The sequence below is a fragment of the Panulirus ornatus genome, chromosome 36, assembly GCF_036320965.1.
Source record: "Panulirus ornatus isolate Po-2019 chromosome 36, ASM3632096v1, whole genome shotgun sequence".
NCBI lineage: Eukaryota > Metazoa > Arthropoda > Malacostraca > Decapoda > Palinuridae > Panulirus > Panulirus ornatus.
Genome location: NC_092259.1, coordinates 13790742 through 13816112, shown reverse-complemented (window position 1 = coordinate 13816112; position 25371 = coordinate 13790742). Strand labels below are relative to the sequence as shown.

The window sequence follows — 25371 nt, the reverse complement described above, 5'->3', positions numbered from 1 at the left end:
TGTGGTAGCTAAGGCACCAGGGGTTCGACAAGTAGTGGCGGCACTGGCGTTGACAGAGATGGTGTTAAGGGGCGTGGTGGACAGACTTCATGGATTGTCAGTGGATGTCATGAACGCTAAGGGTTAGGAGGTTCCAGCGTTGTCATTGCTGCGTGGGGATACGCCTTCCTCAGACCACAGGCTTGACAGTCTATCACTGGATGTCATGAAAGCTTAAGATGACCTGCTAATGTTATGTCATAGCTGGTTGGTGAGATGCTACCCTCACCCCACGCAATCGATACTCGACACACACCACACGAGAAATTATCAAAAATCGACTGTTCTACTCACCCTCTTGGGCATGTTGCCGGCCGGCAGAACGGCGATGAAATCAGACTTCGCGTCCCTAAGACAAAAGAAAGGCTGCCACGCGCTCCAACAGTCCAAGCGATACACAGATCAGACGAGCTCTATATCCAACTGAACAGTGTAGGTGTTCGTGTGTTCCTTCTGTTGTTCCTCACAGCCCGACGATTCCTCGCTACTGAATGTGGAGCAGCGGGAACGTTTACACATATCCAGGCGGGACCTGCGCGCGCACCTCTTCCTGGAGGATCCAAGAAAATTGCCAGATTAATCGTGATTTTTTTCTTCTAGTTTCCAAACCTTTATGGTAAGGTTCATCCGTCACAGTGACTGTCTTGAAAAGAACTTCGCCTAGACTTCCTGAATACTTCAGTAACAAGTACGAGGAAGAAGAAAGAATCGAGAAACATTGGAACCATAGCAGACATTATGATGTCGGCTCAGGAGACGCGCGCATTACGGCGGCCACACACGAGTTACAACACCAGCCAGGTCGATTCTTTCCCACTCCGTCTTCAATTTACCTTCACCGTCCCAGTTTTCTTCTATTGAGACGCAAATCCTGTTCCCTACATTCACCTGTAGTCCTACGTGGCCGAGGCAATAACACCGGCTCCGGGAGGACCTTATCTACCTTGTGTGTGGGACCGCGAGACATGTCAACATGTAGAGCCAGAGAGCCAGCCACGGCCTCAGGGGAGGGAAAACAGCAGCTGGCAGTCGAGTGGAATATTCCCTCGTCTGGTATCCCCAGCAGGCCAGCCTCATAACGCATATACCCATGACGTACTTAGCCACACAATGTAGCTACTTATTTGCCTCTGCGGGATGGGAACGAGACAGTCCTGGTCCCCTGCCTCGGGATGAGAGACACGGTCGGGTCCCCATATGGAGGGGAGGCATAGACCTAGTCCTCCGCCCGGGGGTGAGGCATGAGAGAGATGCCCCGCGTGAGGCAGCCAGTGTACACCATAGACTCACATGACGGAAGTCTGACGCCCGTAGTAGCACTCCCGTGACGTCACACAACAAACAAACGCTGGCCCCGACCAGCTGAATGGGTGGTGGGGGCGCCTCACCCGGGTAAATACGAAACATCAGATCAGCATGGTGAGACCCTTGAATACTTGCGAGGTGAGACCCCCTGGTATGATAGCCTTATCTTTAATCTGACCCTTAGAGGTCAGGTCAAAGGCTACGTCGTCATAATAGAGTGGAAGTGCTGTGCTCGTGGGTATAAACACTCGCCGTGTACAACGAGTCGACCCGCGTATTTACTCCCTGCTTGCCAACAGTTAGGTGAGCTTTAAGGTCTTGCTTTGTCACTATAAGCAACAGGGTCGTTACTAGTTCCTGTGTTGCTACTCTGTGAGGAGACTAAATGGTTTTTACATCGAAAATTGCATACCTTTCCAGAGATTATAACGTATTTTGACAATATCAATCTCTTATCTAATTCTCTGTATTGAATTACCTGAAGATTATTTAACCAAACACTATCTGAAAACACAATGTCTAAACACATAATGTAACAGAACACAGGTAAAGAATATCCACATGAAATCCTTTAATTTACATAACATTAGAAAGCAACTCAAAGAAGTACAATTAACTGTGTAAAAACTTGTCTATGTGTAGTCTTGTGGTATGTGTCAGCTTAATGATGTCAAGCTTGATTGAACAGCTTCATAAGTACATGTCAACCTGGGTATATACAAAAGTGTTAACTGTCAGCACTTTCCTAACCCAGAGTCCCTCGCACGTATCCTGTACCTTCCTGGCAGCATCCCCGGCAGATGTCAGTAGTTGAACAAAAATCTGCCTCACTGGTGTACTCACCAGCCCCTGAGTGTTTACAGGACCGGTGCCAAGTCTGGCTCACCGAAGTACCCCGGTGGTACAGTGTTTCTACACCCTGTACGTCAACTACTGATTACTCTCATGATCCTGTTGTCATGTACAAGCAGCGTTGTGTGCAATACCAAACATAGGTACCTGGTGAGATACGCCCTGGTTGGTGCAGGTGGGTGGTATCTGCTACAGGTACCCTGGTTGGTGCAGATCTATACATGGTAGCTTTCTCAGGGGCGTACATGATGATAGGGGTACCACATGTACGTCAACGTCTAGTCTATCCTCATGTGAGGGGCAGTAGGTGCAGGAAAGGGGTGACACTCCCGTGGTTCTGTAAGTCAGTGGTTGTAACAGCCGCAGTGAGGTGGGGAATGAGGGCAAGCAGGCGCGTGCAAGGTGCACTGCAGTGTGTTGTGCTTACTGACCCTGGGAATGCAGTGGTCGCATGTGTGAGAAGTTCTCGTAAGGCAACACACTGGCGGCTAACTGTCCTCGTTTGGTCCCCGCTGGGACATGATGCATACACACAAGGTTTTTGTAAACATCTATCAAGCTATCTATCTGTAGCTCTGACTTCAGTTCCCAACCGGAACTCCCTAAAATGGGTGGCCACAGCAAGCCTCCACAACTAGTGATCACTAACACTATAACCCTGGGTATATACTAAACCCTTTATACTAGTAATGTACAAACGTACATCTGTACATTTATCACGTCATCAGCACACACAACGTCGCTGGCTGTCCAGTCCACCTCTCTGCCAACTAGCTCTAGTCAAGCCATACGAAGCTGAACGGTGTCACACACGTTACCACTAACCAGCCTGTGTTTCCATCAACAAAGGAAAGATTCGTCAGCATTCACATGAAGCAGGAGACAGTGCTTTAACGCTTCAACAACAACATGTCATCATTTCTGTCTGAGGACAAACTCTCTCAGAAGATGATAGTGGTCGAACACTACCCGGCAAATATAGTATGCATCCCATGCTCATCCTGTGAGCGGTAGCGCAAAAGGATTACAAGGCCTCATCTCTGCACCACATCCGTCGTGTCGAGTCTATGGGAACTACACGCACAGTTTCACTACCTCAAACCTTAATTAACGACAAGTGTTCAAACTGACAGACAAACAGGCGCGCCGCCTTACACAGGCAAATGCCTACTCTTATAATATAACTCCTGCGCCACTTTCTCACTGACCCAGGGGCTCATATAGCTTCGAGGCTGCGTTACAATCAGTAGCAGGGACAGGATGGGCTCCTCTGAAGCAGGTTCTTTGAAGAGACTGTACTCGGCAAAGGTGACTTTTCACTCATAATGACTTAAAGCAGACGGAGCCCGACAACATCCACACACACGGACATACACAAATATTAATACACATAAATACAAACATGATATACATATATATATATATATATATATATATATATATATATATATATATATATATATATATATATATATATATATATAAAGAAAAGACAAAGGAACACAAACATACAGACGTACACATACATATGCATCCATACATATGACACAGACACGAGCCTGCAAGGTCTAGTGGTCACCGCTGCTGAACACAAGTCAGCACGGGCTCGCCACCACACACAGTCGAATCCTAGACGCGGCATTCGGCCCACACCCAACCTAACTGTTCATCCTCCCCAGAGCTGGCTGGTCGACAGATGGGTACCTGGCTAAATATCGGGTGTGTGTGTGTGTTTGTGTGTGTGTACATATACACAAGAGTAAATACACGTTACATACACATGCAAGGTTAAGAGATGGGGTAACAAAACGAGTAAATCTCTACCGGTAACACATACGTATTAATAAAACACACACACACACCGAGCGGGCGGCCATGCCAGCCAGGCTGACGGTGGCCGATGGAAGTAGGTCAAGACGAGACATCACCAAACCTTCCCGTCATCTGCCAGCTTTATTGTGCTTCCCAGGAATCTTCTACGGTCGTGCTCCATCTAACATCTATCTATATATCTAGCTTTTCCTCTTACTGCCTTTACTCTCACATGGATCTTGTAGCTATCTTCAGTATCTACATCGCTTGTTCTTCTCTGATTACCATCCGTACGTACACACACCCTCCCCCTGCAGCAAGGTTCCCTCTTCCTTGGTAATAAAAACTGGCTTCCAAATATTTCACTCCTCCTAGTAACAGACTCCACCTTATAATCATGTTTACTACTCCCTCTCATACCCAGACATCCTTTTATATTCCACAATCAGAAATCCTTATGTTTCTCTTCTCCCACTATCACCAAGCTTCCCTCAATATCTGCAGTAAGCCCTACCCACCTCCCGGTGATCCGTACGTACATGATCACACACCACGTCAGCCGCACAGGAAGGCCGGTCGCTCTCGTGACCCAGTTACAGTAATTTTGTAAAACGACAAAAACTTAAATCTGGGAATAACTGAGTTACCTGAGAATATTCTTCCCCTCAGGACTTTATGTAATACATCAAGTTTACGGGTCGTCTACTTAAGTAGAGAATATGCCAGGCAAGGACACTACCACAAAATCAATCTGCCATAAACTGTCGTGTTCCACATACCGAGGGTCGGCAGACTCCCGGGCGGGATGGGTCAACTCAGTGACACGCAATCATTTCCGTATATACAGCCTGGCGGCCCACGGGAGACAGACCCGCGTCCCGCTGGTCGCGAGTCCAGAAAGTTACCACCGCTCCCGATGGTGATGATGCCCGGCCATCTTGCGCTACGCTGCCCAGCAGTAAACCTGAAGATCCAATAAATATCTTCACAGACTTGGAAAAGAAATCGAGGATGGAACAGCCATCCAGAAAATCAAAATCTCATACACCTTACATCTATGTGAGGTCTGCATTTACCATGTCCTCTGTCAGTCTCCACCATCACCTACCGCTCTTATAACTACTTCATATCCGCTTCATCAAGTTTCCCGCATAAATTCCATGTTGTGTGTGTGTGTGTATGTGTGTGTGTGTGTGTACAAGTAGGAGGGCAGGCGGCGCCACCAGTGAGACTCCATCACACACCAGCAGGATCCGGGTCAATCCTCCGCCAGCCGGCCTTGTCTGGCCCTACATCTTGCCTCTCACACAGACACTTCCTTGGTCAAAAGTCGTCCCGTCGTGCTCTGACGATCAAGGTTGGACCGCGTTCATAGAACAAGACTTAGCTGGCTACCTCCTGCTACTAGTAATAACACTACTTTTTATACAGATACTTATCCCTCACGCCCTAGTGAGAAGGCGTCGAGATCACACGAACAATGGCTTCATATGCACACACCCATTTTTTTTTCAGCTGTCGCGTGTAATGTACCGAAACCACAGCTCACCATCCACAGCCAATTCCACATTCCAAACTTTAATAACAACTATTATAATAATGCTACACTCAGTTTCTTAACCCTGACCAAACTCAAGCAGCAGTACACAGCACCAGATTCCCATGTAACTTTCCAGTCCACTATGACGACAATCAGAATACAGTTCACTGGTATGGCAATCAGAATGCACCCGACCTTCACAAGGATAGGGAACGCGCTAAACCGCCGAAGGCTGTGACGTCAGTCGGAGTCAGTACTGCATCACGTGGGGGAAGACGGGTTGTCAGGTGTGTCACGTGGTCAGTCAGTTACCGTACACGAGGCGCCAACACCACACACACACACAGGGAGGAGCGTCGCGTCTCCGTCCGTTAAGGACGATCAAAACCTGTCACGTTAGGTTAACATGAGCACCAAGCCACAAGACCGAGACTGACGTGCTAAACTATGGTACAATATTCTCTCTGATGACTTCAAGACGACGGCACGACCCTTGAGAACGATGGTACGACCCTTGAGAACGATGGTACGACCCTTGAGAACGATGGCACGACCCTTGAGCACCACAGCTGAGTCGATCTGGGGGCGATGATTTTACGCGCCACAACGTGAGGGGTTGTAGGCCGCCCTTTAATATGCACAAGACATCTATATCCTTAAAACTATTTGCATGAAACACTTTTGGGATCTTTTAAAAAATTTATCATTACTCTAACATACATCAACAACACTTAATAAAACTTCCATTGCTTCCAATCATCACATAATTCATAACTGACCACAGGACTCCTATACCTCTGCCTCCGTTAGTGCAGTACACACTGCACCGGCAGCTTCATATTGGATCTGGTCAGCGCCAATTAAGTAACCACGGGTCAAGACTGTAGGACCAAAACTCGGTCGACAAACCATTATATCACTAATGGTTCCTGCTGGAGGAGGAGGAAGGCCATCCTTCAAGGCCAGTACGAGCATTGTGTCAACACGATCCTTGGGTATGGTGGTGTCTCGTATGATCTGAACCTTCAGGGTCGGGTCAAATGGCAAGCCAACGTGTGCGAGGGTGGTAGTGTTCCTGGGGTACAGCGGTCCTCAGCAGCGTTGCCTCCTGCTCCCCACAAGACATGCCTCCACACCCATGCTGGAGGTTCTACCTCCTCACTCCCGACCACCACGACACGACGAACAGATAAACACACACACACCACACACATCTAAATATACGAACGAGCTTCATCCCGAGACCTGGAGAAAGAGCCATGAGAATGTCACAAGGCAACTATGCTCTCTCTCTCTCTCTCTCTCTCTCTCTCTCTCTCTCTCTCTCTCTCTCTCTCTCTCTCAAAGTATCTTACTATTAGATGGCGTCATTCACGTGCTACAAGACTTAAAGATAATCACAACTCGCCCTGCATCGTGACGTAGGGTCATAACATATAACATTACCATGCAGTGGTGAGAACACGAAGAGTGGTCCACTGCTGTGAGGTGTGGGGACAACATTCTCGTGCCTGGAGGAGTGTAAGTAGCCAACGGGCTGGGGTTCCTCACCAGCAGTTGCACCAAGAGAACTGATCCCATTGCTAACCTGGTGCTTTACGAAGTGAACAGGAGCTTGAGGGAAAAGAAAATGGCATACCCATTTCAACAGGCAGAAGAAACTGTTAATAGCAACAGTAAGACAAATACCTGAATTTCAAGTACATTTATAAATTGCAAAAAATGTTAGTACATGAAGAGCAAGAAACAAATAGCAAGAAATAACTCTCATGGTCCAAATGTCGTCAGACTCTGAACAGCTGACGCGACGAGTGCACGCGAGCCACGATTGTTTACGTCCGTGAAGTTTCTAAGTAAATGTCCTGAGCGTCCGGTGGAGAAGGTCCATCAGCCATTCACACTACCAGAGAGTTTCCTGGGCGTCAGGTAGAGGGATCCATTCACTTTCCAGAATGTTTTCCCAAGCGTCCGGTCCATCCACCTCCCACTACCGTATGGCTCTACACGCTGCCACCACCCACCGTATGCACGAGCCATGTTATTCATGCCGGATACACTGTGGGTCCACCCATGCTGGGGAAGGTTCCGCAAGTGTGAGAGCCAGTATACACTGGTTACGTGGGTAGGAGAGCCAGTATACACTGGTTACGTGGGTAAGGGAGCCAGTATACACTGGCTACGTGGGTAGAAGAACCAGTATACACTGGTTACGTGTACGTGGGTAGTAGAGCCAGTATACACTGGTTACGTGGGTAGGAGAGCCAGCATACACTGGCTACGTGGGTAGGAGAGCCAGTATACACTGGCTACGTGGGTTGGTGAGCCAGTATACGCTGGTGTCTAAGTATGAGCCAGGCAAATGTTATATGGGAACCAGTTCCCTCATTCAGTGATCAAGCTAATTTCCATCATAACAGTTGTGACCTATGCCCGGTGGTTACACGTGGCACAGGTAACGTGTGTCCCACGGTGGGTGACGGGGGTCAAGCTCACACACAATAGCCAAATTATACATCAACAGATTCTCCAAGACTCCCGCACCACGATGCACTTCCGGGGAATGACTGACAGCGAGTCTTCCTGGGCAACACATGTGCCGGGCGGGAGCTTGGTAATCGAGGTACATGACACAATATGACCCTCCAACACCCGCTGACTCCATGACCTCTGGTCACAGGATGTATTGTCCCATTTCCAAGTCACAAGAGAAGGATTTACTACTTTATATTTTCTTTTCTACACGATTGTTTATTTACCTATTCATCATCAATGTTTGCGAGAAGTGATGGTAAATACTGAACCATGGTTTGTGACCCCAGGGTCAGGTCAGGCTGCTGACCTCGCCTGACCTGACCCCTAAACCGTAGAGTCTATATTCTTGGGATCACTAGCTCCTCTTTGCCGGAAAAACACTTGCGTCTTTACTGACACCAAGGTCAAAGGTCAATACTATATTTATATTCGGTATGAGTTACATACCACACTGTCTGCCGCAGGGCGTCAGCTGATAGAAGTTTCTCTTAAGAATCCTGACACTACGTGGCTGCTGACTGAAAAGCCTGACGCTGATACTGAAATGATATGTCAGCAGTATGAACTGCTGTGTGTGTGTGTGTGTGTGTGTATGTGTGTGTGTTTATGTGGCAAGTGCAGCGTAGGTGTATGTATGTGTCATGTTGAATGACAGCCAGGGTCTTATTCATTCAATGAATGATACGTATGTTCATCATGTCCCATGCTACATCATCACCTCGTGTTCACCACCTGTTCTCCGCTACATATAAAAGAAGGAGCAGAGTAAGGCAGTCCTCAGGTTATCACAGACGATACACCGTCGTCATAAAATGACTGCAGTGGAGCGTGCCTCGTCCATCCCCCAGCTCCCTGCCCCGCTACCTTGCTGCTAAGAGCAGCGATTGTCTGTCTCACAGCAATCATGAAACTGCGAGTATGAGAGGAGATACGGGGAAGATACACGGAGAGACATAGGGAAAGATAGTGAGTGGATGTTAGAGTGTCATCGGGACAAGGAAACCACTACACGTAAAAATAGCCCACCTCCCAGGCAGGGAGGAGCGATGGTGGCGCCAATCAATCCTTTGGCCAGGCCCGGGGGGAGGGGGGGACGTGACGTTAATCCCCCAACCAATCACGGTACGTGGGTGGTGTGACGCCACCATGACGTCACACCAGCTAGAATGAAGTTGTATGTTTAAAGAGGATGGAGTAAGGCTCCATACCTCTCTAGCCAATTTCCTACATTGATTCCCATTCCATCATTCACTCTAATAGAGAGAGACGATCACAACTGGTCGCTTCACCCACGAAACGTTAAACATTTTACGTGTCTCGCCTTCCATTACCGTATTACGTCCACTTATACATTCGTTTATCATCATCTACCTTCCTTCCGTTACCACTATGGTGTACCAACCAGCAAGTCCTCAATACCTAATTCTCTCCGACTTTCAATTCAGGTCAGTGATCGTCCGAGGTTGATCATTATCATTATTCGGTTATCACGAAACGATAAATATGGGTCAGGAACGTTCCACACACCAGGGCCTCCACCTCTGAACCTCTTGATGACGTGACCTCTGACCTGAACAGAGAGGTGAAATGTTAGACTGATACACGAGGACGAGGAGGAGGGTACCGTCGTAGTTGCAGCAGATTCAACCTGACGTTTCTATCACATAGTTTATAGTGATCGTTATCCACTTTCACTTCATCTCGGCTTGGCTTCTCCCACACAGCCACAACTCTGTCGCCCCGCTGGAGAAATGCTGTCTCACGTGCCTCCCTCCACTGCTCCGCCTTAGCTTCTTGAACATCTTCTTTAAGTCGGCTTTCGTCTCGAGAGATCCGTCTGTGTAAGGCAGGAGTTTAAGCAGCTGTGGTTGCTTATCATATCATATCTTCCATGGTCTCTTCACCAGCGTGGGCGGGTTGAGGGTTTCCCTTAACTGTCTGTATGTCATTCTATCCAAGTCTCGCAGCATCTCCAACGTGTTCCCGCAGGACTTTCGCTAGCAGTTGTGCGACATCAAGTAGAAAGACCGGAATGAAGTTTACTCCAGCTTGGTTAAAATAAACGCCGTAAACGTTTCCCTAACGTTCGTACTCTCCTGCCATCTCGACAAGGGCTCGTGGTAGTTACACATCAAGGAAGACTCACATGAAGGATATTTCGACGTGATCAAAATGTACTTTCTCTCAAAATCCTTTTCAAATGGCTTCATTGATGAGTTCAACGTGCAGTTAACACCAAGGCTTCCTTCTGCCTTTCTGATTCCTGTTAGGTTGTTTCCCCCAGTGTGGGAAAAGCTGTCTACTGTTTACATTCTTGCCCAGCCTTAACTGTTCTACATTTACCAAGAGCTACCTTCACCAATTTGACCAAGTGTCCTCGCAACACACAGCACTCCCTCTGACTCCACACTTCCGTCATAGTGGTAAACAATAGCATTGCTGACGATGTTCTAGTGAACTGTATTCCCTTCTGTATCTCTGTAATTCTACCTGATCTCTGTTTCCCAGATCACCTCTGTGCTGTACCGCTGTGTCATCTGGTTACAAATCCACAAACACATCAATTTTACGGTTTTGTTTGTCATCATTTATCTGTCCCATACTGCCAGTACCCATCACGCTGCACATCCTCCCACATCTCAAAGGAACTGTTGTGTGTGTGTGTGTGTATGTGAACAATTACATATCTATATAAGGCGCGGGGAGCTGTACGCCATGTCTTCATCATACAACTCTTTAAACTTGTGTATGTTGACCGCATTTACAGGTCCACCAATCATGTTATGGCCTCTAACTGGTCTGTCCTCACATCTTATGAAAATCTAGCCACTCCTCACGACAACAACAAACAGATCTAGGATGTTTGTATTCATGCATCATCATCATCATCTTTGTTCCACTCCTATGGACCTTCTCTATTGGCTCTGTCTGTTTTCTTTAAAGTGGGATGCCCAAACTTCCAACATCCGGCCGGGACTACAACGCAGCGTGAGCAGTGTGCTGGCCATCTCCTAAACTGAGCATCAAAATACGATTTCAGTGTAGGAAAAAAAACGAAGGTAACATAAGTGAGCTGTGGCGGGCGCGTCCACGTCTGGGTGGGGAGGACCCGGCAGCCTTGCACTCCCGCCACACAGCCGACAACCTGACGCCAACGGCCGGCTTACCTCGCCACGAGCCCCACCATCACCCCCAACCCCCACCACAAACATGTCGGGAGTAGCTATGGAAAACGGAGTGAAGCCATCCGCTGTCCGAGGTAGAGAACTTGTGATCATGCGTGCGTGCGTGTGTACAAGACGTTTACAGTCGTGACGACAAATAGACGTCAAAAAACTTGTCCAGAGTACCAGAGGTGCCTGGTACGTCCGGTAATCCATACTAATTGTCTGGTATTGCACACTACGGCCGCCAGTCGGCAGGTGTTCCCATCTGCAGGTAAACGTATGTATACATCTGTGCTCGCGTACATTTATACGGTGTTCCAAAGTCTATGGCTAAGAGTGTTGGTGTACAATCACTCGTCGGAAAATATATGAAGTTATATTTGATGTTTACACACACCATGACGAAGATCATGACGGAGGTGTGCACCAGAGGGTGTACAACACCAGGACCATGACGAAGATCATGACGGAGGTGTGCACCAGAGGGTGTACAACACCAGGACCATGACGAAGATCATGACGGAGGTGTGCACCAGAGGGTGTACAACACCAGGACCATGACGAAGATCATGACGGAGGTGTGCACCAGAGGGTGTACAACACCAGGACCATGACGAAGATCATGACGGAGGTGTGCACCAGAGGGTGTACAACACCAGGACCATGACGAAGATCATGACGGAGGTGTGCACCAGAGGGTGTACAACACCAGGACCATGACGAAGATCATGACGGAGGTGTGCACCAGAGGGTGTACAACACCAGGACCATGACGAAGATCATGACGGAGGTGTGCACCAGAGGGTGTACAACACCAGGACCATGACGAAGATCATGACGGAGGTGTGCACCAGAGGGTGTACAACACCAGGACCATGACGAAGATCATGACGGAGGTGTGCACCAGAGGGTGTACAACACCAGGACCATGACGAAGATCATGACGGAGGTGTGCACCAGAGGGTGTACAACACCAGGACCATGACGAAGATCATGACGGAGGTGTGCACCAGAGGGTGTACAACACCAGGACCATGACGAAGATCATGACGGAGGTGTGCACCAGAGGGTGTACAACACCAGGACCATGACGAAGATCATGACGGAGGTGTGCACCAGAGGGTGTACAACACCAGGACCATGACGAAGATCATGACGGAGGTGTGCACCAGAGGGTGTACAACACCAGGACCATGACGAAGATCATGACGGAGGTGTGCACCAGAGGGTGTACAACACCAGGACCATGACGAAGATCATGACGGAGGTGTGCACCAGAGGGTGTACAACACCAGGACCATGACGAAGATCATGACGGAGGTGTGCACCAGAGGGTGTACAACACCAGGACCATGACGAAGATCATGACGGAGGTGTGCACCAGAGGGTGTACAACACCAGGACCATGACGAAGATCATGACGGAGGTGTGCACCAGAGGGTGTACAACACCAGGACCATGACGAAGATCATGACGGAGGTGTGCACCAGAGGGTGTACAACACAAGGACCATGACGAAGATCATGACGGAGGTGTGCACCAGAGGGTGTACAACACCAGGACCATGACGAAGATCATGACGGAGGTGTGCACCAGAGGGTGTACAACACCAGGACCATGACGAAGATCATGACGGAGGTGTGCACCAGAGGGTGTACAACACCAGGACCATGACGAAGATCATGACGGAGGTGTGCACCAGAGGGTGTACAACACCAGGACCATGACGAAGATCATGACGGAGGTGTGCACCTGAGGGTGTACAACACCAGGACCATGACGAAGATCATGACGGAGGTGTGCACCAGAGGGTGTACAACACCAGGACCATGACGAAGATCATGACGGAGGTGTGCACCAGAGGGTGTACAACACCAGGACCATGACGAAGATCATGACGGAGGTGTGCACCAGAGGGTGTACAACACCAGGACCATGACGAAGATCATGACGGAGGTGTGCACCAGAGGGTGTACAACACCAGGACCATGACGAAGATCATGACGGAGGTGTGCACCAGAGGGTGTACAACACCAGGACCATGACGAAGATCATGACGGAGGTGTGCACCAGAGGGTGTACAACACCAGGACCATGACGAAGATCATGACGGAGGTGTGCACCAGAGGGTGTACAACACCAGGACCATGACGAAGATCATGACGGAGGTGTGCACCAGAGGGTGTACAACACCAGGACCATGACGAAGATCATGACGGAGGTGTGCACCAGAGGGTGTACAACACCAGGACCATGACGAAGATCATGACGGAGGTGTGCACCAGAGGGTGTACAACACCAGGACCATGACGAAGATCATGACGGAGGTGTGCACCAGAGGGTGTACAACACCAGGACCATGAGGAGACCATCTTCAACCTTACAGCCGCATCAGGAACCTCACATCACGTGACCTTGGTAATGTCGCTGGACGTGTAAGTGTGGCAGATGGTGTGAAGAAGGCACATATTTACTGCCGCACACTTGCCATCATCACACCACCTATACCAGCTCTACCCATGGGAGAACATCAATCTTTAACCTATTAATAAACCCAATTCTGATCTTCCTGTATTAGTGTCGTGTGTAGGTAAAGTCTTGCGTCGCCATCAACAACTGGCAGACACCCGCGCTGATGACGTTACTGTTGTTGCTAGTGACCGTTGGTGGGGAAGTGTCCGGAGGTCCTCGGGATCAACACGAGAAAGGATTACAAATTACCCCACCCGTCACCAGACCACATCACGAAATACAGACGCACGACTGGCCGCCAAAACTGAACTTGTCCAGGTGAACGAGAGGCTTTAGGTCGACCAAGAGCAAGAAAGAAAGAGATGCTAAGACAGGGGGCACGGCCAAGGCAGCCAGTCTCTTTTTCACCAGGAGCAACACGCCCTCCACACACCAAAATCCCAGCCTTGAGCCCGTCAGGTCCCGCGGGGCAATTTTCTCATCAGAAGCGGCAAGTCGGTACACTGTTATACAACAAAAGCCTAAGTTGGTAATCCACTATTATCAGTATGGTTTATGAGCGTATGTGCGTGTGTATGTATCTTCACATATACGCACAGGTATACAGCGAACCTCAGATATATCAGGAGGAGCGTCTTGTGATATTCCTCACAATATTCGCAACGTGTCTAGAGATATTCCTCAAAATATTCGCAGACATACTGACATGACCCACACTTACAACCTCAATGTTAGTCCAGCACGAACGCACAATGTTGGCCCCAAGTCCTCTTTAAGCCACAAATTCCCAAGACAAAACAGGAGAGCCTTCCCCGTTCCACACTTCACGTTATCAATTACATTACATCATCTCACAAACATGTCTGGTGCTGACCTTACTCTGTTCATGTGACGGTTGGTAAATCACAGAGTGATTCCCTCATTCCGAGGGACACATTTAAGCCCCCGTCGTTTTTAAAGAAAACAAGCTGAGTGGGGCCCACGCCTGCTACCTCCTGCCAAGGGCGGAGGACGGTGAACATAACAGTAATTACTGCTATAAAGCCACATCCTATGTTGCCGGCACAGCCTTCCCGCTACAACACAGGCGTTCTCTCCTGAAAATCTATCATAGCAGCAGCCAGAGGCATGAATGACGTGCTTCTTATGGCAACAGAGACGACACAGGCAACTAAATCCCCTAACCAAGGCCATCTCATTAAATGATGGTATATATATAACCTAATCTCAGCTAGGGTAAGGTACCTATTCTACCGACCAGTTACCAGTGGAGGATGAACAGCTGGGTTGACGGTGGACTTACCCCTCATCCCAGACAACCGCCTCTGCCAGAATACATTTCAACAGACTTGTGGTAAAGCTTTTCTTGCCTAAATGACCACAGTCATCTCTACATGAGCCTAGATGTTTGATCTCTTGAAACTTTTCGAGTTTTTCACTGCATGACAAGATTTGCAGCTTTTAATTCAATCCCGAGAGAATACGAACACTTTCCTACACTACTGGCACACTAAGGAAAATCAAGACGATCAGAAAACTTTGCATTCCTATTAAACTGAAATGACTCAGTAGGATTCTCAAAACGCAATATTATTTATGGTAAGATAGTCGCCCTTAAGGATTCATCCTGAGATTCAGCCAGTGTGGGCGGGTCAGGAGGTCACGTAATAACCTTCCCTCTCTCCTCAATATGACGACCATACAGTAAAGTGGAATACGACGGCTGCAGCAGCTTCAGCCATCGATAACCCACGAGTAATCTCTGCTACACTCCTGCTTGACCTCTACACGTTTGCCTTGGGGTCGGCATTTCATCTAATAGGACGGCCCACGACCATTCCTCTAGAGATACGCATCCACTCAAACTCACGCGCCAGAGAGAGAGAGAGAGAGAGAGAGAGAGAGAGAGAGAGAGAGAGAGAGAGAGAGAGAGAGAGAGAGAGCCGTATTGTTGACCGGCTCGAGGATCTCTGGACTGTGTCTCCAAGTTGGTTCTAAGACGAGGTACTTGAGGCGGGCGGTCGGGCGACACATAATTCTCAAGTGCCACACCGTGATGGCCAGCGGCGCCCTCGGTCCTGGCCCGCCAGATCAAACTGGTCACCGCCAGATCTACGCCAGCGGTGCCTCAGCCTTGTTACAACCCCCTCGACGCGTCTCAAGCCAACCCCGATAAGACTGGGGTTGGCTAATATCATGAGTCCCTTCAACACTTCCAGGACCTCAGCAGCTTCAGAAGCCTCTAGACACTACGTAAGAGAACTCCGACAATCTGCTTTTTTTTAAGTTCCTAATTGCGATAAGACGTTAACAACCTTCTGGGTCACCGCAGAGTCCTCTGACATACATACGTACGCGACGTGTTCACACATCCACACAAGGTTTCCCACCAAAGCAGACTCCAGCACGCATGACTTCAGTCATCCTAGACTGTTTAGCATATGGTGGTGGCGTGACTGTGATCGCCCTAGGACGTCTCTCCACGGAATACACATACTCTTTCCTTTCTGTTACTCCGTCATCACTGCCACCTTGACACAATGGCTACATTAACCCGTGTCTTCACCTCACAGGCTCAGTCTCCCTCACGTCAAAGGAGTGGCAGTCTGAGCGTCTCATGATCCTCTCCAGCGATACTCACGTGTCAACCAGCAGGTTCAGTAGGGTGGTGTGTACACCATGCACACGGTATGAATTAAAATATGGTGATAATCTTCGCCTGAGGTTCAGACATGAACTCAACAGCGGCAGATTCCTGCCCGTAACCCCCGGCCCCTGCCTGAGCCCTGGTCTATCATACACCTAATAAATAGTCTCCATAGAGAGAAATATAGTCAACACGAACCTAGGATCAGCAAGCATCCCTCTCGACGTGTACGCATCAAGATAAACTGACATTTCCTTCTGCGGCGCTTCAAAAACAAACAGGAAGTCCGACTTGGTAACACCAATATAGCTGCATAATGAAATTTCTGCTTAATATTTATCTTTTTCTTTTCATGTCAAAAATAAAAAAGCTCCTCCTCTTCCTGTAATGTCTTCCATCATCACTTCACCTCCCTACCATACCAAAATCTAACCTAACCTACTTACCACCAATATGTTTCACACAGCACCCACCTGATACATTGCAATTTCCCACAACTATAATGATCTGGATATTCATGCTTGTTCCCATCAGAAATCAATATGAAAATCTTATCTATAAAAAAAACCTTACACATTTTATCACATAATGTATATAGTGCCTGAAGCCCCCCCCCCCCCACCCCAAACGGTAATATATCAGTTCCCTCCACCGATTAACCTTACTTCCACACCATGAGCAACACTACACATCATCATATAACCCCAAGGACACTTGTGAAACACCTGCCGCTTACTAATCACGATGTGTGTGTGTGTGTGTGTGTGTGTGTGTGTGTGTGTGTGTGAAGGATCAGACGACTGCAGCGGTGGTGTAAGCAAGTTACGGCAAAACTTATCAAGGTTACAGATTTCTACCCCATCCAAACATCGACGTCTCAATATGACACACAATGGAAAGTTAGTATGGGGGCAGGAGTGAACCTGACGGTGGTCATAACATGTGCTCTGGTGACTCCAATCTACTCTCGCAAACCCCTGACGCTTCATTGAAAAAATAAATTATTGACCCGTGAAAAAAAAATACATGGCTTAACTGAAACTTTCAAATATCATATAAGGACAGGGATCCTCAAGCAAACTTTGATCAATTATTCACACCCAGGTCCACCCACTCTCACTCAGGTGCAATTCTGCGGAGAATAAGCTGCTACTTGGTAATGCTGCGGTATGTAACCTTCTCACATGCACGCAATCTACCATCGTACTGTCCATTCCCCCGGCAGTACGTGACGCTTGACTTACCGTCCTGTGCATCGTGGTGAAGCGGGAGGGTCAGTATTGCCGCCTACGATGCTTGACCCGCCATGATGGACGAACAAGGGTGGTCAGTGGGTGGCATAATTTGTAAATGTTACGATCCAGAGGCACCATCATCACCAAGATGTGGTCGTCCATGGCTTCACCTGTAATACAGGAACAAAGGTAAATATATGGAGAGTGAGAGAGCGATACTGTTTCCCAGCCTAACACAATCTGTTAAGTACAGTACTGGACCATCTACCTTACTGAAGTCTTCACCATGTACTCCTGGCATATTCAACTCGAACCACGCACCACTACCTGGCTTTATCAATACTCGACCCTGACACTAAGGTTCCCCAGTCCCTAGGAACCCAATAAAAAACTACAACGGTACAACCCATCCAGCAACAGCAGTACACCTGCCTCTGTCCCAGCCAACATTATCAACCAGTATGTACAACTTAACCTGATATGCAACACTGAAATGACTATACCACCCTGACGTATATTCCTCAACATCATAATGCAACGCCCTAAGCCATATTTTCTAACCGTAAATAGCAATTTCCTAACCTTAACTTTCTAACCTAAACAGAAATGCCCCTGACCCACATTTTCTAACATACACAGCAATGCCTTGATACACATTTTCTACCCTGCACAGCTATGCCATGACCCAATTATCCAAACCTGCACATCACCACCCAGATGAACGAGACTCATCCATAGCATTAATACCCCACCGTACGAGGCGCAACCATCAACATCACCAATCCAGCGTACAAGACCCAATCAAAAGCAACGCTTCAACCGCCGAGTTCCCGTCCAACACCGTGCTCCATGAACCCTGCATCAATAACTACGATGCCCTACAAGCACCTGCTATAAACTGCAAAACCTCGAACTAACAATTCTGATGTCCTGGGCCACACTCCCCAAACCAATAACTTGCAGCAACCCGAGTGGCGAACCACAAACCAACAATTTCAACGCCCTCGCCTGCGAACACCCAACAACAATTCACACACACACACCGGCAGGCAAGCAGAGAGCCCAGTTCCTGGACGACGCTTCATAACTTGTTACCCAGTCATTAAATTCATTTTATCAGAATGAACGAACAATTTCACAAATATTTTTCTAACTCATACTAGGTATGAATAAACAAAAATAAATGAAATACTTCACCTGAGAGTTGTGGGTCAGCCTTCCCCTCGGGTGTCACTCGCAGTCCAGATGCAGAATTATTATCTTACACCGGACACCCACTCTTCCGACCAGCAACACTTCCACCACAGCCAGGTAGGCGACACACCGCTGACACCTCCACCACAGCCAGGTAGGCGACACACCGCTGACACCTCCACCACAGCCAGGTAGACGACACACCGCTGACACCTCCACCACAGCCAGCCACACCATCTGCCGAAGACACCTCCACCACCACAGCCAGCCAGGTGACACACCACAGGAAGCTGCACCATCCACATTTTCAAACGATACCCACCACCACCACCACCGGTGGTAGAGCCGGCGAAAAGATTTTAAAACAACACGAACAAAGCGCACGCAAGAGTACGAAACGGATGTACCAGCTGCACACGGTAGCGCAACCCTCCTAAGGACAATACTGAAAAAGTTTCCTCTTTGGCCATTACCGAAGTAGTACAACCTTCATTTTCTAATATAATTACCTGCTTACATTACTGAAAGTGTCCACTTTGCCTAAGTAGTATAACTTTCATTTTCTAATATAATTACCTGCTTACATTACTGAAAGTGTCCACTTTGCCTAAGTAGTATAACTTTCATTTTCTAATATAATTACCTGCTTACATTACTGAAAGTGTCCACTTTGCCGAAGTAGTGTAACTTTCATTTTCAAATATAATAACCTGATCAAGGACATTAATGAAAGTGTCACTGGACATTGCCGAAGTGGTGTAACTTTCATGTTTACATAATCACACATGACCAGGAATAAACAACTGAATAATCATGAGATCAACTTACCTGTCAAGCTTCGTCCAGAACAACGCGCAGGCAACACTCCGCAGGTCGTCGCACTTACCTTGAAAGAAAATATTTTATGTTAATCAGGATCGTATCCTCCTTCAAACACTACTAATATCGTCAGATAGTTAATTCCCCCATGGCCATTTCTCAAGACTAAAGACGATCTCTGCAATAATATTCCATTTTCATTACATTTCATTCTCATGAGCAGATGTCTGTCGAATGTATGAATCGTGAAGAGGAGCTCAGACAGGTGGTGGGAAATCACATACCTTTACTGTCGGCAGTCCGTCACGCCCGGTGCCACATGTCGCCTAGTCCCGACGGCAGACACGAGGCCACCGTTCTGCAATCATGGTCCACATTAGCGATATAATATATTGACCAGAGGGGCAACGGGAGCCATACCACATTCCCCCCCGCTTGAATTATACAGTACACAATAAACTTTAATGATAATGATTTATATATCCTAATTATTCCTATCCTTTTAGTCTTTCGAATGGATAAATGTCTATGTATCACTAATCTACGCTTTATTTACAGTAATTCACAAAATATTCCATGTTGAGCCTGTAATCATAAAAAAATGAGAGGGGGTAATAAATCACCATTATATCTGGTATAAACAATTACGAGAGTAAATTCCAAGATTGAAAACTTTTGTTGCTCTGGATGCTTCATCTCAAGCTTAGCCTGACGGGCTGGTAACTCCACGCAGTTTGTCTATCGAAAAAAATATGAAATACAATGGTTTGTATACCATTATTATCGTTGGGCTGTTATCATATCAGCAACAAATGATATTTTCAGACCAGTGATCGTCCCGGTCACCATTTAAAAGTCCTCCTTTTAAACTTAATTGACAACTGAGTAGGGCTGAAAAAACATGAAAAAATCTGAAGCTACACGGAGAAAACAAAAAAACAAAAAAATCGAGAAACCTCTCCCAGTCCCTAAGCTACATTCCTCGCCACCCTGTGCTTACCTTCCCTAAACTGGATCAAAATACAGCTTACGAAGTTACTAAGACTGATAACATATTATCTGAGGGAATACAACTTCAGTTACTCCCAACTTTTCATATCACTTTAATCTTCTACGGTCGAAAAAGCTCAAATCCAACTTGGTAACATAATCGAATATTAATCCAAATATTTTGGAAATGGATATTCCCCCTGACCTATAAAACTAATTTCATAGGTTCCCTGACATTTGCTTTACACCAATAGGATTTTATTTTTCTTAACGTTTGACCCCCTTATGAACGCACAATTGTAGGAATACGTTTTGGTTAATAACTGTACACAAATTCCCTTTACTGACAGTGCCAGATCATTCCCCTACATTGATACAAAACCTTATTTCTGAAAACCATTTATTCTTCTCTAAATAAGACTAATACTACCCTCAAGCCTTCATATTCGAAATTATTCCCCACCTTGATATACCAACTACAGCCGCCATGACAGATAACACCCGTAAATATGGCGCTAAATGCAACAGATTATCCTTATATATCACATGAATCTCCATAGCTGTGAGCTTCATCTTCCCTATTTGTGCTCTTGGATGCCTTGGGATGACTTACCTCGTCTTTCGTACTTCTGATGCTGCTAGAATTCGATTTTTTTTATCACATAATAACACAACACCAGACAACAGCCACACTAAAAGAAGCATCACGTGACTCTGGCCAGAAACGGGCGGGAAGATGCCCACATGACGTCATATTGAAAACCCGAAGCTGCTTCTTGAACTGCTTCGAATCTGCTTCATATTTTGTGTGTCCATCTTGCTGGGTTAAATGTATGCACATGAAACCCGGAATGAATTTCACCAAGACTCGAAAGCCCTTTTATATTAAGACTTCGAGTCATTAGTCTCGTTTTCTGCAATATTGTTTCTTTGAAAAATATGACCTGTACATTAGCAGTAAAGTCAAAAGTAATCAGTTAGGTAAGTATATATCATTTGGACACAATTTTATCGAAATTCATGAGTGATTAAGTCTGCACTTGTTTTACAGTGATTGATGTCAACATTTTGAAAATAACAACTTTGGCTGTACCACATTGAAAATATGGTCCTAATATGATTATTAGCAAACAGACAAGGGCAGTAAGCTATATTTACTAAACATGGTGAGGTTCTGGATACGATATGGCACTTCCAGAAGTGGTAAGCCTTGAAACTGACGTTTCCGGCGCATTTCCAGGACTGGCAGGAACTCTGGTCGAGAGGGCTGAGTGGCCACCCTGGTTGACTGGCTGGGCGGCTGGTAGAACACGGGGAACGTAAGGCAATAATTTCATAGCAAAAGATCGTTACAAATACCTGCTTTAGTTAGGGGGTTATTTTTTGTGGTGTTCCAAAATGGTTTATCGATTCAATTATAATTGCTTCAGGACGACTGGTGTTACTGCATTTGTAAAGAGGCACTGGTAGACTGCTTGGAGTGCGAGGCTCTTCACCAAGACTGTACTGCCAATGATACAACCTCGCCAAAGGACGATTTACTCACAAATTCGTACAGACGGAATCGGAAATCCTTCATGAGCCAATATGTTATTAAATCATTAACAACTTAAATCGCGCTATACCATCAACACGAAATATTTCTCTATGCCATGAATGTAGCATAGAGAAAAGTTACCGCCAAAACTCAAAAATACATCCATGTATAACATTCATCGGTCTCATAGCTTAATATAATGGTCTTACCATGAACACCAAAAGATGACATGAAGGATATAAGTGCGAGTCTTTGTGAACAATCTGCTGTGGTCGACGTTGACAAGCCAAGGCAATACGACCCCAGGTTTGACGTGTTCAGCCTGAGGTAGCATTTAAAGTCCATGATCAAACAGTTTTGTAATGTATCCAGATCATTGTCATAAACAGGTTTCTCAGCGAGGAGGTATACATTGATATTAGTATGTTAAGCTTCAAAGTTCAAACTAGGCTTCTATGTTTCATACTAGGCTTCTAAGTTTTAAATCAGACTTCTATGTTTCATACGAGGCTTTTATATTTCACACTAGGCTTCTAAGTTTCAAACTAGATTTCTGTTTCATACGAGGTTTATGTTTCAAACTAGACTTCTGTGTTTCATACTAGACTTTAAGTTTCATACTAGGCTTCTATGTTTCATACAAGGCTTTTAAATTTCATACTAGGCTGTTAAGTTCATACTAGGCTTCTGAGTTTCATACTAGGCTTCTAAGTTTCATACTAGGCTTCTAAGCTGGCAGATGTGTTTCTATAATGAATAGAAAATACTTCTGACCTGGGAATTATACATGATTATGAGTCTTATCAGCGAGCAAAACGTGAAGAATGATTTAACAAGTTTAATCCAAGTGCACAATATGATGTATGAGTACGGAGGATGATGACACACCCGAGGTAAAGCCGCCACAGGCCAGTCTTGCCTCCCTCAGCATAAACACCTCCACGTAAACCTAGCAAGCTGCGCTGAGGGTCATGTAACCACACGAGTCGTGTGTGTGTGTGTACACTATGTTCGCCCATCAAGCGCTTCTCTCCAGACCCGCTACCTCGCCACCCGCTCGCTCTTCCCTCCCAAACGGCCTCCATGCCCTCCGATTCTGCACCCCCTCCCCCCCGTTTCCATCCCTAGTGCTGGCGGTCAATATATACTGCTCTGACCTTGACCTCCCTCTCTACCCCCCCCCCCCCCCTCTTGCTCTCTTGCATCGCTCTCTTTACCTCGTCCTACCTGAGTGTTCCCCCTCTCTCACTGTTCCCTCTACTCCCTGTTCCATTCTCTCACTGTTCCCTCCGCTCCCTGTTCCATTCTCTCTCTCACTGTTCCCTCGCTGGATCTTCCCTCCTATCCGCTCATAGTTTCCAGAGCTGTAATATCCCTCCATTCCATATAATCTCTGCTCCAAGCCGTCTTCACTCCATATCCCCTCAAATCCTTGTTCTTGCCGCCTAATATTCCCTCCACTCGGTGATCTCTTCAGTCTGTGTTCTCGTCACTCAAAACAGCAGCAGGGCACACCGGGAGCAGGTCAGCAATATACCACAGTACGAAGACCGAGGTACAGGAAACACAAGCAATATAGAAAATACAGGAATACACTACACTATACGGGTCACAAGGAAGACAGTGGAATATTGCTATATGACACAAGAATGCAAGATACAGGAACAAGGAATTTCACGTCAAAACAAGATGCAAAAATACAGTATAGATGCACAGAACACATGTATATTCAGGTGTTCAACAAGCTGTTCATAATCTACACAAGACCCAAACTACAATAATGATTCTCAAGTTTGGTCGCCACACCTAAACAAACACTAAGAGCTTATAGAGAAGGTCCAGCTTATACAGAAGGTGTCAGAAGAGCTTATAGAGAAGGTACAGAGAAGAGCAACGAAGATAGTTCCAAAACTGAGAGAACTTAAGTTACAGAGAAGTACAATGATCAGCTACATCAGTACAAGGTACTACAAGAATACAGTGTAGGAGTATCCAGATACCCGACACAGCGACCACGGTACAGCAACACGGTACAAACAAGTGGCACAAGCAAGGAAACACACCAGAGGTGCGAAGGTACACAACACTAATATTCCCAGACACCACACAAAGGAACTGTGACAGGAATAGTTGCTTGTCAAGTGGCAGAGGAGGAGGAGGAGGAGGTAGGCGGGTGTCAAGTGGCAGAAGAGGTTGTAGATGCTTGTCGAGTGCCACAAGAGGTGGAAGACGCTTGTCAAGTGGCCAAAAAGAACGCAGGTTTGCGACACACATCTCGGGGGTTACAAGAGCTGGGAGGGTGTCAGGTGTCACATTCAACACACAGCAAGGCCAGTAGGCCAACCTGGCAGGTGTAGACTGGCTGGCACCAGGCACGAGACACCCAAGGTTGACCTAACCCCGCCCCCCTTGTAACACTCTTTCCTGCCCCCCCCCCCCCCCCCTCCCTCGTGACAACCCTACCTATCCCCTTGTGACACCCCAGCCTGGCCTCACCACACACACACACACACACACACAGACATGCAAACATCCTCACAACGTACATATAATCGCACATTTGAACCTATGGTAAAAAAAAAAAATACCACTGAAATTTCAGAGACGTCAACCTTGAATAGGGATCAATACATCCATGTATTCCTGGCTGGCCAGACATTAATGTGTTGGTGGAATAACGTGGGAGGCTGACCTGCCCACCATGGAACCATGCCAAGTGTAGTCCCCCCCTCCCCCAACCCCCTCGCCAACGGGAAGCGGTGGGGCGTGGATACTGCCAGGGGTGAGGTGGAAAATGGGTCACTTAAATGCGTTGGCGGGGCGCGGGGAGACCTGATACTCCATCTTGCACACTGCGGCGACTGTGGCCTTACTGTGTCGTCCCTCATAACCGTGTTTACCAGACCATCCCCCCCCCCTCCTCCTCCAGCAGACCACCTCCCTCTCTAATTGATCACTCTCTATTCCAGCAGACCACATCGTTCTCCAGCAGACAACCTCCCCTCGTCCTACAGCAGATGACCTCGACATAAACCATCAGGTCATGTGTTACCTGGCGTCTCATGTCCGGCCGTGCAACATATATTTTATTTCTTTGTTTATTCCATGAATGTTTCACGTCAGGGTCAGGAGGGACAACCTCACACGGCTTAAGCCACAATCAATGTCGTGCATGACGACCTCGTGTGCTCTGGTTCACACGAGGACGACCTTGACTGACATGTTGTGAT

General features: G+C 47.1%; 1 protein-coding gene across 5 annotated transcripts in view; it reads right to left on the bottom strand.

The window, feature by feature from the left end:
• Positions 1-21320, bottom strand: part of LOC139760388 (sodium-dependent proline transporter-like) — a 54960-nt gene extending 33640 nt beyond the window's left edge. For 2 of the 5 annotated variants that reach the window (XM_071683505.1, XM_071683508.1), the window contains exons 1-4: positions 21218-21320; positions 19899-19972; positions 18799-19681; positions 17611-17771 (exon numbers count right to left, since the gene is read on the bottom strand). In XM_071683505.1, the coding sequence (XP_071539606.1) occupies positions 17611-17622 (12 nt within the window). In that variant the 5' untranslated portion in view covers positions 17623-17771; positions 18799-19681; positions 19899-19972; positions 21218-21320. Of the gene's footprint in view, positions 1-333; positions 540-4787; positions 4973-17610; positions 17772-18798; positions 19682-19898; positions 19973-21217 lie in introns of those variants that run through there. The other 3 variants (XM_071683506.1, XM_071683507.1, XM_071683509.1) reach the window with 2 other exon arrangements.
• Positions 21321-25371: the final 4051 nt, after the last annotated feature.